The 12,574-nt window shown below is 47.8% G+C and overlaps 1 protein-coding gene across 4 annotated transcripts in view; it reads left to right on the plus strand.

Moving 5' to 3' along the window:
* The first annotated feature begins 603 nt into the window (after positions 1-603).
* The window catches only part of CXXC4 (CXXC finger protein 4), a 52,676-nt gene continuing 40,705 nt past the window's right edge, over positions 604-12,574 (plus strand). For all 4 annotated transcript variants that reach the window (XR_003763379.1, XM_029076944.1, XM_029076945.2 and 1 more), the window contains exon 1: positions 604-1,759. Coding sequence is in view for 3 of the 4 variants with exons in the window: in XM_029076944.1 (XP_028932777.1) it covers positions 632-1,759 (1,128 nt within the window). In the remaining variant the exon portion in view is untranslated. The remainder of the gene's footprint in view (positions 1,760-12,574) is intronic.

Genomic DNA, 12,574 nt, shown 5'->3' on the forward strand with positions numbered 1-12,574 from the left:
TGCTTGGGAGAGTTTCTCAGGACTTGTCTCGCTAATGATTTCCCGTTGGGGCCCTCGCCCTTGTCTCCTGCGGAGCTCCGTGCGTGCCCGGGACACACTCGTTCCCACATTGCCTGATGTTTGGGTGGCCTGCGGTGAGAGGTAGTGTCGCCCCCCGCACCCCTCATCCGCACGTCTGTAACCCCGCAGGCGGGCCCTGCCCTGGGCCTTTCTTTTATTCCCCGAGGACCCCGGTTGTGACCTCCCCGCCCCATCCCGGGGTAGGGGTGCGGGTGGGCAGGAAGGGGCCTCGAGGGCTTAGTGGGGAAGGGGGAGGTGGCGCCTCGGGGCCTTGGGTGCCCTCGGTGCCCTCGGCCCGGTGCGTGACTCTGTGTCTTTCGGTTGTGAACAGCTGGAGGAGAATGCCCAGGGAGCCGCTGCCCGGCAGGTCGGCGTCGGTGGAGATGCGCCCGGAGGAGGAGGAGGAGGAGGAGGACTAGAGCCCGCGGCCACCATCCCCTTCCACGGGCGCCCGGCCGGCGCCCGGCCCCCGGCGCTGCCGGCCCCCGGCCCCCTGCCCGCCTTCCCGCCCTTGCCCCCGGCCCCGGCGCCCCCTCCCTCCACCCTGCACCCCTTCTTCCCGCCCTGCCCCATGAACACCAATGTCTGCGTGGAGCCCGGGCCGGGCCCGGAGGCGCCGGGCCTGCCCAAGGAGAGCCACCTGCCCGAGGGCGCGCTCAACGGCCTTGTGGATTACAACTCGGAGATGGAGCGCTACCGCTCCTTCGCCAGCTCCTTCTACAAGACCAACGGCGGCGCCTTCCCGCAGGCCGCCAAGATCGCCCGCATCACCACGCCCATCTTCCCCAGCAGCGCCGCCGCCGCCGCCGCCGCCGCCCGCATCGGCATGTCCCCCTGGAGCTGCGACAACGCCGCCACCGCCGCCGCCGCCACCGCCATGCTCTGGGGGGGAGGGGGAGGAGGAGGCGGCGGCGGCGGCGGCGGCGGCGGGGGAGGAGGAGGAGGAGGAGGAGCGGGAGGAGGGGCGGCCGCCGGCGGAGCCAGGAAATCCACCGCCGCCGCCGCTGCCGCCTCCGCCTCCTCCTCCGCCTCCGCCTCCGCCTCCTCCACCGCCGCCGCCGCTGCCGCCGCTGCCGCCGCCGCCGCCGCCGCCGCCGGAGCATCCTCCTCCGCCTCCGCCCCCGCCCTCCACGGCGGCAGGCCCGCCATGCACCACCGCAACGACTCCCCCAGGCTGGGCAAAGCCGGCTGCCCGCCCGAGCCGGCCCTGCAGATGGCCAACACGAATTTCCTCTCCACCCTGTCCCCCGAGCACTGCAGACCTCTGGCGGGGGAGTGCATGAACAAGCTCAAGTGCGGCGCCGCCGAAGCGGAGATCATGAACCTCCCCGATCGCGTGGGGACCTTCTCCGCCATCCCGGCCCTCGGGGGCATCTCCTTACCCCCGGGGGTCATCGTCATGACGGCCCTCCACTCCCCCGCCGCCGCCTCGGCGGCCGTCACGGACAGCGCGTTTCAGATCGCCAATCTGGCGGACTGCCCGCAGAACCACTCCTCCTCCTCCTCCTCCTCCTCGGGGGGGGCCGGCGGGGCCAACCCGGCCAAGAAGAAGAGGAAAAGGTGCGGGGTCTGCGTGCCCTGCAAAAGGCTCATCAACTGTGGAGTCTGCAGCAGTTGCAGGAACCGCAAAACGGGACACCAGATCTGCAAATTTAGGAAATGTGAAGAGCTTAAGAAAAAACCGGGCACTTCACTAGAGGTCAGAGGAGATGATTTCTTCTTCCCCAGCCTCCCCCCGTCCCTCCTCCCTCCGCTCCCCTCCCCGCTCCAGTGCTTCTTGGCCAACTTCAAGATGCACTGCCCCTTTTCCGAAGCCTCTTTCGGGTTGTGAAGCCGGGCCCCCACCCCGTCCCGACGACATCCCCTCGTGTGTCCCCCCACCCCACCCCGTGCCCGGCCTCGCAGGCCCGGCCTGACCCCCCAACACCCTTACACACACACACAGACACACACCCCCCCAACACCCTTACACACACACACACACACACACACACACCCTTTCATCTGGGCCTCCGGCCAAACGATCACCGCTCAGAGCCCGGCCCGTCTCGCCCGCGTTGTCACTTCTCAAAGGAGCCTTTGTGGGGGGCCGGCAGAGGATTCGGGATCCGCCCCATCCCCACCCAGAGGGGTCACGGCCGCCCCATTAACCCTCCGCCCTCCACGGTTCTGGGTGATGACCCAGAATCGCTCATCCACCCAACAGACGCCCAAGCCTTTAGGGAAATAGTGAGTGGAAGGGAACGCTTGACGCGGAAACACCTGGATGCAAAGAAGGATTTCGTCCCCCCCTCGATTTTTCTTCCTCCCCTCCTCTCCCCTTTCTTTTTGGCATCATTGCCATCCCGGTCTATACTGGATATTATCATTATTATTATTATTTCTCATCTGGCCAGTGTTGGTCGAGGAAGCAGGAAAAAGTGAAAGAGCTAGTTAAACACCTACAGTTTAGGGGGTGGGGTGGGATGGTTCTTTTTTTTTTTTCGATGGGGAATCCGTGCGGAAGCTAGTCATAGTTCCAGGATAGCTCGTGATGATTTGGTTCAAAAAGCATATCGTGGTTGGAGAGTTTACGTTCCGAAACCAGTGGTTTAGGCAATGGGCCGAAGAAAGAACGGGCACTGCGTTTTGATAAAGTGACCGTTCAGTACTGTCCTAAAACGTGGCTAAAAAGAAACCGGCGCAGACTAGACCCATCTCCCGTCCTTATTGCATAGACAGTGCCTTGATTTTTTTTTTTTCCTCTACATTCCCGAAACTGACAGTGGATTGGATATTGCCAAGATGCAAATCCAGATTTTCAAGTTGGTTAAACAAACAAACAAAAAAGATAACCACATTGGGAGGAAGTGGGATTCTACACCGAACAAAGCAAGCCCGGGGTGGCGGGAGGGGGATGGGGGGGGACAAAAAAAAAACAGCCACCGACATCTAGGTAAAACGGTTTGAAGTGGGAGGTGTGTTTAGCCAAGAGAGACGAGTGGTCATAGTTAATCCCTCGTTCTTATTAAGATCCTGGCAGTGCCGGTTAGGAGAACGGACGTGTGTGGCCGGAGTGCTCGCAGTAGGATTGAGGAGCGCTGGCCGGCCCCAGTGGTAGACTGAGATTTGCAATATCTCAGACAGTAGCACCGGAGAGATCGCTCGTGCCATTAGGTTTTAAGGTGATCACAGCTGGGAAGAGTCTTCCCTAGGCAGGAGCGAAGGAGATTTTAAGGCGCCGAACCGAAAGAAATCTTGGTGGCGGTTTGCTGAATACCAACTGAACATGCAACTTATCGGTATTAATAAGATTCTTAAACTGGCATTTGGGTTTCTTCAAATCAGCAGTTTACTGACATAATGATTCATTGTGGTTAGTCACATGAAAACATTGCATTTATTCCTCCCTGAAAGAGCAAGCCTCCCTTTTTAAAAGTTTGATCCTCCTTTCAGTAGAATCATTCCCTTTTATCTCCCACGAGTGTATAGAATAACAAGTGTTATCAAATGTCATCTCCGAGCGTATTTTCTCAGGTGGCAGAAATCTGCTTCCAGATGCTGGGTTTTAGCTGCCATGTTTAGGTGACTAACTTAGTTCGCTTTTAGGGAGGGTGTTTAAGGCATCTGTAGCAGAAGAGCCTAGGGATTTTTTTTAAAAAAAGAGTAACAACGTTAAGCTGAAATTTCCCCTCGGCCCACAGTTAATAAGGAATCAGTAACCTTTGAGGAGTCGAGCAGCATCAATGTAATTCATCAAGAGCCAATAAACCCTAGATGATGCTGCTGAAATTGGAATTCCATCCAGGCACAAGGCATCCATCCAGCGCATGGCTGTTAGTCAACATGGCTGGTGCCGGTGGCCAGTAGACCACCGATTTATATGTAGACCACCGATTTATATAACAGGGAGGCTACCCAGAGGAGCCTGGTTCATGAAGCGCTTAGTACTGTGCTTTGCTCCCAGTAAGCACTCAGTAAATACGATTGAATGAACGAATTAATAAGCTCTCTCAAGTGGAATCTTAAGCCCTAGTTGCTGGGCACACATGTCTTCAAGCAGGTTTTATGGATTTCCTTCCGTCTGCTCGAGATGTGCCAGGGTCTTAAAAGTTCTTCAGGCATGTAAGCAAAAGTGCACAATGTTAACATTGTTTCGCCATTGTGGCTAATAAAAACCATCGTTTTATTAGTCACATATGCACTTGTAGAGTCACCTGCCTCCTCTCGCTTCATGGGTCTACACACTTCGGGTGGTTTTTTCCCATAACTTGGAAGCAAGCGGATCCCCCTGCAGCTGAAGAGAAATCAGAAGGTCTTCTCTTCAATGCAGATTCACATCCAGTCAGAGAATGTGTCACCATCTATGGCCAAGAGCTGGATCTGGGCCTGATACTTGGCAGGAAGAGAGGAAATCAGCCAAGTTTCTACCTCGGTCATTTATTTATTTATCTCTGTCCCCTCTTTGGGAAAAAAAATGTAAATGAGGTATAACCGCGTGATTGCCCTGAAGTGCAAGGGCAACAACACTATTTCGGTTGTAAGAAAACCAGCTAGAAGCATGTCAGAGAGTGACAGGGCATGACTGAGTTGAAGCCCCAGCAACAGTTGCAGGTGGGTGAAAAGTCTCCCCGCCAGACTGGCTGCCCCACAGAGCTTGTCTCGTGGTCTCCGTAGGTCATCCCCCCCTTCCTAGGTGATGACTCGGAGTTTAGCCGGGCCTCTTACCCAGAGTAGGGGGGCCGACGCCTCATTGTGACAAATATCAGTGAAGTTCTGGTGTCCGCTCAGCAATTAGTCCATTTGTTGGCTTCAAAATATGGAAAAAATGGGCGGCCAAATCCAACCATATAAGAAGAAATCTTCGTCTTCTTCCGCCAGACGCACCGCCTCTCCTTGCCCGGTGCACCTGAAGGCGTGGCCAAATTCTCAGCGTTAATGAATGAAACTCGAGTTGATTCACATTGTTCCTTTTGGATTCCCGACCCTTAGGTTTTTAATGAAATGCCTCTCGTCTGTTATTCCCTTCTAAATCGCCGCCCTCTTTTCTGAGATTTCTCTAAATTGATCCCATTTGGAGGCCATTCTAGTGTTCCTTTGATAGAGTTTCCTCAAGATAATAGCCTATATATATAATGTACATAAAAGAATAAAATTAATTTCCTATGCTGTTGTGCACTGCATATTTGCATACACACTGTTCATTAGACTCTAATTGGTTTACAGAATTATGAGCAGTGTGTATCCATAGAGAGAAGTAGCAACCCCGAATCCCTCTTCCAGTGCCCGATACAGATTTCTGAAATTCGTAACTTCTGGGTTAAAGTTCAGTATTAAATTCCTGGATGTTTGGGCATGGTGTTAAGATATCCAGAAGATATCTTGCTTTTTTTTTTAGTTATATGCCACAGTCATTCGTGTGAGTGCCTTTTCAGATAAATCTCCAGCTCTTTTATCCACTAACTGCATTTCCAAATCCAAGTTTTAAATGTTTAAACCCCCCAACCTGACACGAGCCACGGTAAATAGCTCTCCCAGGGGTAACCTCGGCCCCCGAATCGCTAAACGTTGTTCAGGTGCCGTGATTGATCTCTGTGGGACAGCATTAGGGACCACACAGATCTGGTTTCCCTGCCATTAGTTGATTTATGGGCCGACATTAGCGAGCCGCTCCTCTGGAGGTTCTCCCCCGCCCCCTCCCTTTGCTCTCCTTGCTCAGAGTTACACACCGCAGAAGCATTTCAGCCTGTAGTACTCGAAACTGGGAAATTGAAGCCTTGGAGGAAGAGATGGAGCAGGAGAGGGTAGAGACTGGTAAAGCTGTAAAGGAACTGAAAAAATCACATTCCAAGTCCTGTGCCCCAGACTCTCGTCCCTGCTGAGGGAAAGAGTTAAAAGTGGGCACTTTAGTCCCCTCAGGAGAGAGGGTCTGCATCTCGGGAACGCCATCTGCTTTCAAATCCAGATGGAAGTAGTCCAGGACACCCTTCCCACCTCCTGACTCTCACGCCGTCCATTTGCTGTTAACGTCGATTGTCTTGTAAATATCCTAGAGAATCCTAAAGGCCCTGCACGCGACCCGCCTTTAAAAAATGAAACAGTTTTTGTACCTCCTCTACACATTAGATACTGTCCAGAGTTTACAGCATATAGTTCCTGTCCAGTATTGGGTGCATAACCTGCGGTTACAAACGTAGATGAAGTAAACGTGTAACAAGATGTCGGCGGGATACCTTCTGATACAGGTTTTCCATTTTCATCACTCTGGAGAGACTCCGATGCTTTAACTTTTTAAATTGAAATGGGATCAACTGCAGTTGTTCTCCTTTGTAATTTCAACTTGAGGCTAAACATCACAGTACAAGTTTGAGTGTGTACTTTTGATGGAAAATATCGCACCCCTCTAGTTCAGTCTAGGGTGAAACTAAAGGGGAGTTACTAGCAACATTTACAAACAGTAACACAAGGACGTTACTCTTTGAAAGAAATCGAGTATTTTTAATACTTCTGAAACCAACTTGGCTGTCTTACCCTCCTAACTTGTTGATGCTCAGATATCAGTGAGCCTTTTAAAGACAACTAGAAATGGTGCAGTTAGGTAAAGCTAATCGTATTCGTTTACAAACGGGAAAACTTTGCGAATCTGAAATTTGGGGAATTAGGAAGAATCAAAGTATTAACTCTCTTTTATTAAAGAACCGTGGTGCATGTAGTAAACTAATCAACGATACTCCAAATTACATTCTATTTTAAGGAAAACAATATTCACTTAAGAAGTACAATTGTACTTTTTTCTTCAGAAGTTTGTTCCTCTTCTATTGTGAGTGGACAAGCCCTTGGTCTATTCTTGGTTTAAATTTAACAACAGCATTTAAGGATTTATTTATTTTATTTATTATGGAATTCCTTAAGTGCTTACTATAGGTCGAGCACCCTTCTAAGCGCTGGAGTAGATGCAGGGTAATCAGGGTACACGCAATCCCCGTCCCACGTGGGATTTACAGTTTAAATAGGAGGGAGAACGGGAATTGAATCCCCATTTGGCAGTGGAGGAAACTGAGGCACAGAGAAGTTCAGTGACTTGCCCAAGGCCACATAGCATCAAACTGGCAGAGCCCGCATTAGAACCCAGTTCCTCAGACTCCCAGGTCCGTGCTCTTTCCATGTTGCTTCCCAAGCATTCTAGATAATAATAATAATTATGACATTTGTTAAGTGCTTACTCTGTGCAAAGCACTGTTCTAAGCACTGGGGAGGATACAGGGTGATCAGGTTGTCCCACATGGAGCTCACAGTCTTAATCCCCATTTTACAGATGAAGAAACTGAGGCACAGAGAAGTTAAATGACTTGTAGCTGTTTCATCTAGTGTCTGGAATAAATGCTGAAGTAAATATGGAGCCTCCAAACCTAGTAAAGTTACTGCCTGAAGAGTGGTCTTGAAAGGGTGTAGATTTTAATCCATCTCAACTCCATGGTTGCATCTACCTTGGCGAAGTCATCTGGAGGATTGCATGAATTAATCTGGGTAATTCAGCCAAAGATGCTATTGAGGATGCTACTGGGGAGCGAAGGAGATGTAGGGGTGAATCATCCAGATTGGCTGTCTGAATTGATAACTTGCACTAGATAATTACTCAATTTTATACTTCCCTTGCCTGTTTAAACAACTTATGAGTAGATCCGTGCCACTCCTTGGAATGTCTTAAAATAGGTGCAGTTTCTTAAAGTGTCAAGTCTACTTCGTACAAAATATCCTTTAAACGTTCTTAGTATGGTCACTGTTGTGCTAATTAATCACAGAACACATGCATTTCAATAGAAATCCCCCCAAAATGAGCCCTGAAATTTTGACACACATGGCTAGAATTTCCGTTCTCTTCCACCTGTTTGCACATCTTAAAAATTTTATTTAGCTGTGAGAAATGACTGCATAAAAATAGGTATTTAATGCCAACCTAGAACTCACACCAGCGGGTATAATAAAGCAGGTAAATATTCAATCATTGAATGGATTTTAGGATCACCAGTGACAAAGGAACTTTAAAGTTGGGCAATATCATTTTTGCACAATATGCTTTTTTTACTCAAAGCGTGGCTTTTCAGTGTAATCAATAGCATATTTTGAGGATTCCACCTGAAACTAATCTTGTCTCCTCAGAACCATACTGTACCTGAGTACTCATGCCCATTCTTAGTGGATATGGGTATAGTTTCATTGGACACTGCACTATGTAACTTGGGACCTCAAGAGCACCTTTTTCAACACAGTCAATTTGGTGGGATGGTGGCTTTGTTTTTTTTTTAATTCTTCAGTCCTATCTTGTTTCATCACATGCCAACACCTGTCCTGAAAATCAGTTGTTCTGCAGGATAATCTAAAGCCTCCCCCCGCATTTGACATCATATGTTTTCTGTTGATTATTGAGTTATGTTGCACTGTACTTCAGATGCGACAGCCATTTAATAATGTTGGCGCTTTAGCTCTGCAGGGGCTAGAAAGATCCCAGCAGGCTTGTTAACTTCTACTCTCAAACATTACAGGAAATCTTTTCTCTTCTGTGGAACTCCTAGGCATTTTCTTAATTTATTTTAAGACTATAAAAGTCCATAGTCAGATCCTATTGAATTTTTGCAGTTTGGGGAAGTTTCATTATATCTTAATATTTAGTCAGCCACTGTCATACTGTATGCCTTAACTTAAAGGAAGGCAGCAGAGCCACCAAATCCCATTTTAAAACCATTTTAAAACAAACTCAGATTAGCAAAGTGTTTACAGATCAATTTGTATGTTTAATTTGTATTTGTTCATTCTTAACCTGTTTTAATGTAATGATAGAGTATGTATTTTGACCCTCAAACCTGGCCTGCACTAGCAAAATAAAGTAGTAGGGCCATTATGTGGATAATTCAGATGAAAACTCCATTTTTACCTGGTCACTCCAGATCTCGGATTGTTGGTGTTTTGATGTTTGGATCATTACCTGAATTCTCAATTTAGACTTGGTTTGTGCTTCCCTGCGAAGCCTTGAATCACTGTTGAGTTCTTCAAGCCTATGTCCATAGAAGCAAAGTGAATCGGAGAGTTAAACCATTTTCTAATTCATTTGACCATGTGTGTGCACGATGGAAGCCATACAAGCAAAAACATATTTTCCATAATAGAATTTCTCTTGGTCTGAGGTTTTGAGGAAATTCACCCCATGCTCCACACATCATTATGCATAGTGATGAAGCCAGGAGGTGTATAGAGGGAAGGTGCTCAGAAGGGTTAGAAAGGTGTTCGGAGTGCATGCTGGAACCCTAGAGACAAGGGCGTGGCTAACAGAGAAGTAAGTCCAAATAGGTAAGGGAACAACAGAGAGGTGGGAAATGTGGGAGTTGGTAAAGTGAGTCCCTGGGTAGTTTTTGCAAAGTGGGAACGTCATGTGAATTGGAACCCTCTTCTTTGAAGGAAAGAAGAGTTGGGGAAATCCATGAAGTTCAGACTGCTGATTTTGGAGGACCTGGAGAGAGATGGCTGCACTAGTCAAACCCGGAAGTGATGCTACCATGAATTAGGCCTTCCTTAGAGACTCTGGGAAGGTTGGATGTTCATTTTGCGAAGTTTGAGGCTTTGTCCAATGAAGAAACATTTAAGAGGGGAAGAGAGACTGAGTTTAGATTTTAGTCTCAGAGTATTTGACTTGGAGAGCAAAGTTGATTTCAGAGTGGTGTGACGTCAGAATAAGAAGCCCCAGTCAAGATTTTTTTTAGTTTATTTGACTGAAAGCCTTTCAGTAGGAAGATGCTAGAGTGTAAGAAGAAGTGATCAGTCAAAGCTGGCAAACAGATGGAATGGAGGGGGATCGGAGTTGGAAGTTACCTGCATCAAAATTGATGTTCGGAGTTAAGGAGCAAAAGAATGCTGGACAAATTAATAATAATTATAATAAAAAGTGGATACAATGTGCCGAGCACTGTGCTGAGCACTGGAGTAGATTCAGAAAGGTAGATCAGTCACAGTCCCTTTCCCATAAGGGCCTCATTGTCAAAGTTCTGGATTCTTGCTCCAGGGCTCCTAAAGGACAGTATGAGAGAATCAAAACCTCCCCAGAAATCAAGTAGGATGAGCAAAGAAAGGGTTTCTGTCTGCAGTCCAGAAATGCAGCAGTAATTCCAGGCAGTACCTATATGGCAAAAGATGAGAACAAGTGAAATCTTTCAGCAGTGCCAGGAAGTGGAGCCAAAGAGGGTCTCCTTCCGCTAGAACTCTAGAGCTTCAATTGAAGAAAAGGAGTTAAAGTGATTTTGTTTTTAATTATTTGAAGAACAAGCCGATTTTATTGTAAATAGAAAGGTTAAGAGGAGATTGTGATTTATAGTAATGCTAAAGCAGCAATAGACTCCTGGTTGGAGAAGCGGATCCCCTAAGGGAATGCTCTTTTATATAGGTTTAATGAGGTCAGCCTGGACTTCGGGGGAGAAAGGAATAAGATGGAAGATGGGAGTTCTGTGCTGAATGTGCCTAGGAAGGAAAGTGCACGAGGAGCCTTGTGTCAGGAGTGAAGTTAGAAGACTCTTGAGGATGCTGTGGGAAATTTGTTCAGATTCAAGGGCCAACTGTTTGCCAATCTTGATAAGGATGAGGATGGAGAAGGGACAAACCACAAGGAGCTAGTAGGTCAGAAAGCCTCCATTTAGCATCTTTTTAACCTTGACTGGAAACTCCCAGATCTAGTTAGAGCCCATAGACCCTTGGGGGGTGACTTTCCCTCACCTTTAGGCAGATTTGGATTTTCTCAGTGAAAGTAGGCATTCATTGAACTGAAAGCAAAACAAAAGAAAAAAACAACAATGGAAATCACAAGGAAAGAATGTAATCTTTCAGTGATGTTTACTGAGAACTTACTGTGGGCAGAACATTGTACTAAGTACTTGGGAGAGAACAGTTAAGCAGATGCGATCACTGCCCTCAAGAATCATACAGTCTATCAGGAGAAACGGGGGCCAAAATAAATTACAAGTAGGGGAAGCAGCAGAGTACAAGTCTCTACCAAAGTGCTTAGGGGGTTTGGACTCAAGTGGTTGGTCTGACAGTGGGGAGGGAAAATATGATGGGGAGATGAAACATTAGTGAAGACTTTTTGAAGGAGAACGTAGAGGCAGGATGGGGATTATTGTAATCAAGATAATACCAAAATACATACATACGCTAGCAGTGAACGATGAGAAGTCTCAAGGTTGTTATTCTGTAACGCACGTACGTCAGGCATGATTTGGCAAGGCTTTACATCTCTAAGATCCTTTGATGGTACTGGTAGAAAGAGGTAGTGGTCTTTGCAGAAGACCACAGCAAAGTGAAGATTATTGACCCAATAAGCAGTAATGAGAAGTAGCATGGCCTAGTGGATAAAGCATGGACCTGGGAGTCAGAAGGACCTGGCTTCTAATCCTGATTCTGCCATTTGTCTGCTGGGTGACATTGGGCAAGTTACTGCACTTCTCTGTGCCGCAGTTCCCTCACCTGTAAAATGGGGATTAAGACTGTGAGTCCCATGTGGGACATGGTCTGTTCAATTTATTATGATGGTATTTATGTGCTTACTATGTGCCAAGCACTATTCTGAGCACTGGGTACAGAACAGGGTAATCAGGTTGTCCCACGTGGGGCTCACAGTCTTAATCCCCATTTTACAGATTGGGTAACTGAGGCACAGAAGAGTTAAGTGGCTTACCCAAGGACACACAAAAGATAAGTGGAGGAGACGGGATTAGAACCTGCATCCTCTGACTCCCAAGCCCATGCTCTTTCCACTAAGCCATGCTGCTTCTGTGAGTGGACTTGATTAGACTTGATTCTCTGCTTCAACTTGGTTAGGTTGTACCTACCCCAGCACCAGGTACGATGCCTGGCAAATAGTAAGTGCTTAACAAAGACCATTTAAAAATTTAATCCAAGCATCAATTAGCATTTCTTGAGATATAGGCTTATGGCCAAAGTTGAAAAAAAATCACTGATTTCAAGAGGTGGGCTTTCCGTGTATATGTTGAAACAGAGGCCGGAAGGGGCCAGAAGAGTTCATCCAAACCTAGCTCTGGGCATCTGAGCCAGATAAGGGTTATGCAACAGTTCAAAATTTCTGCAAGTTGTTTTTAAAAGGACACTAGTCATGTCTGCAGAGGGAAGCATGGAAGTGTGTTTTAATGTATTTTTTTTTGGTAGAAAGTAATCCGGGGTCCAATCTCCACTCTAGGCACCAACCCATTGTTAGTGGAATCTGAACAATACAGGCAAGATTCTGCAAAGAACCCCCATACCCAGTGCACTCAAGTCAGACACTGACTGTCAGGCACAGAGCATAGCAGGCTTTTTCCACATCTTATCATCCTGCTGTCACCCTAGTGGATGGGTGGGTGGGTTAGGGGCCGACTGCCAGGGTTAAAAAAGGATCACAGGGATCCATTTCTCTCAGTAGTGGGGAGATGTTTATACTGACCAGGAGGCTTGCACAAATCTGCCATCTGACTAGCAGAACAAGATTGTGTTGCCTTCA

This window comes from Ornithorhynchus anatinus, chromosome 12 (assembly GCF_004115215.2).
Source record: "Ornithorhynchus anatinus isolate Pmale09 chromosome 12, mOrnAna1.pri.v4, whole genome shotgun sequence".
Lineage (NCBI taxonomy): Eukaryota > Metazoa > Chordata > Mammalia > Monotremata > Ornithorhynchidae > Ornithorhynchus > Ornithorhynchus anatinus.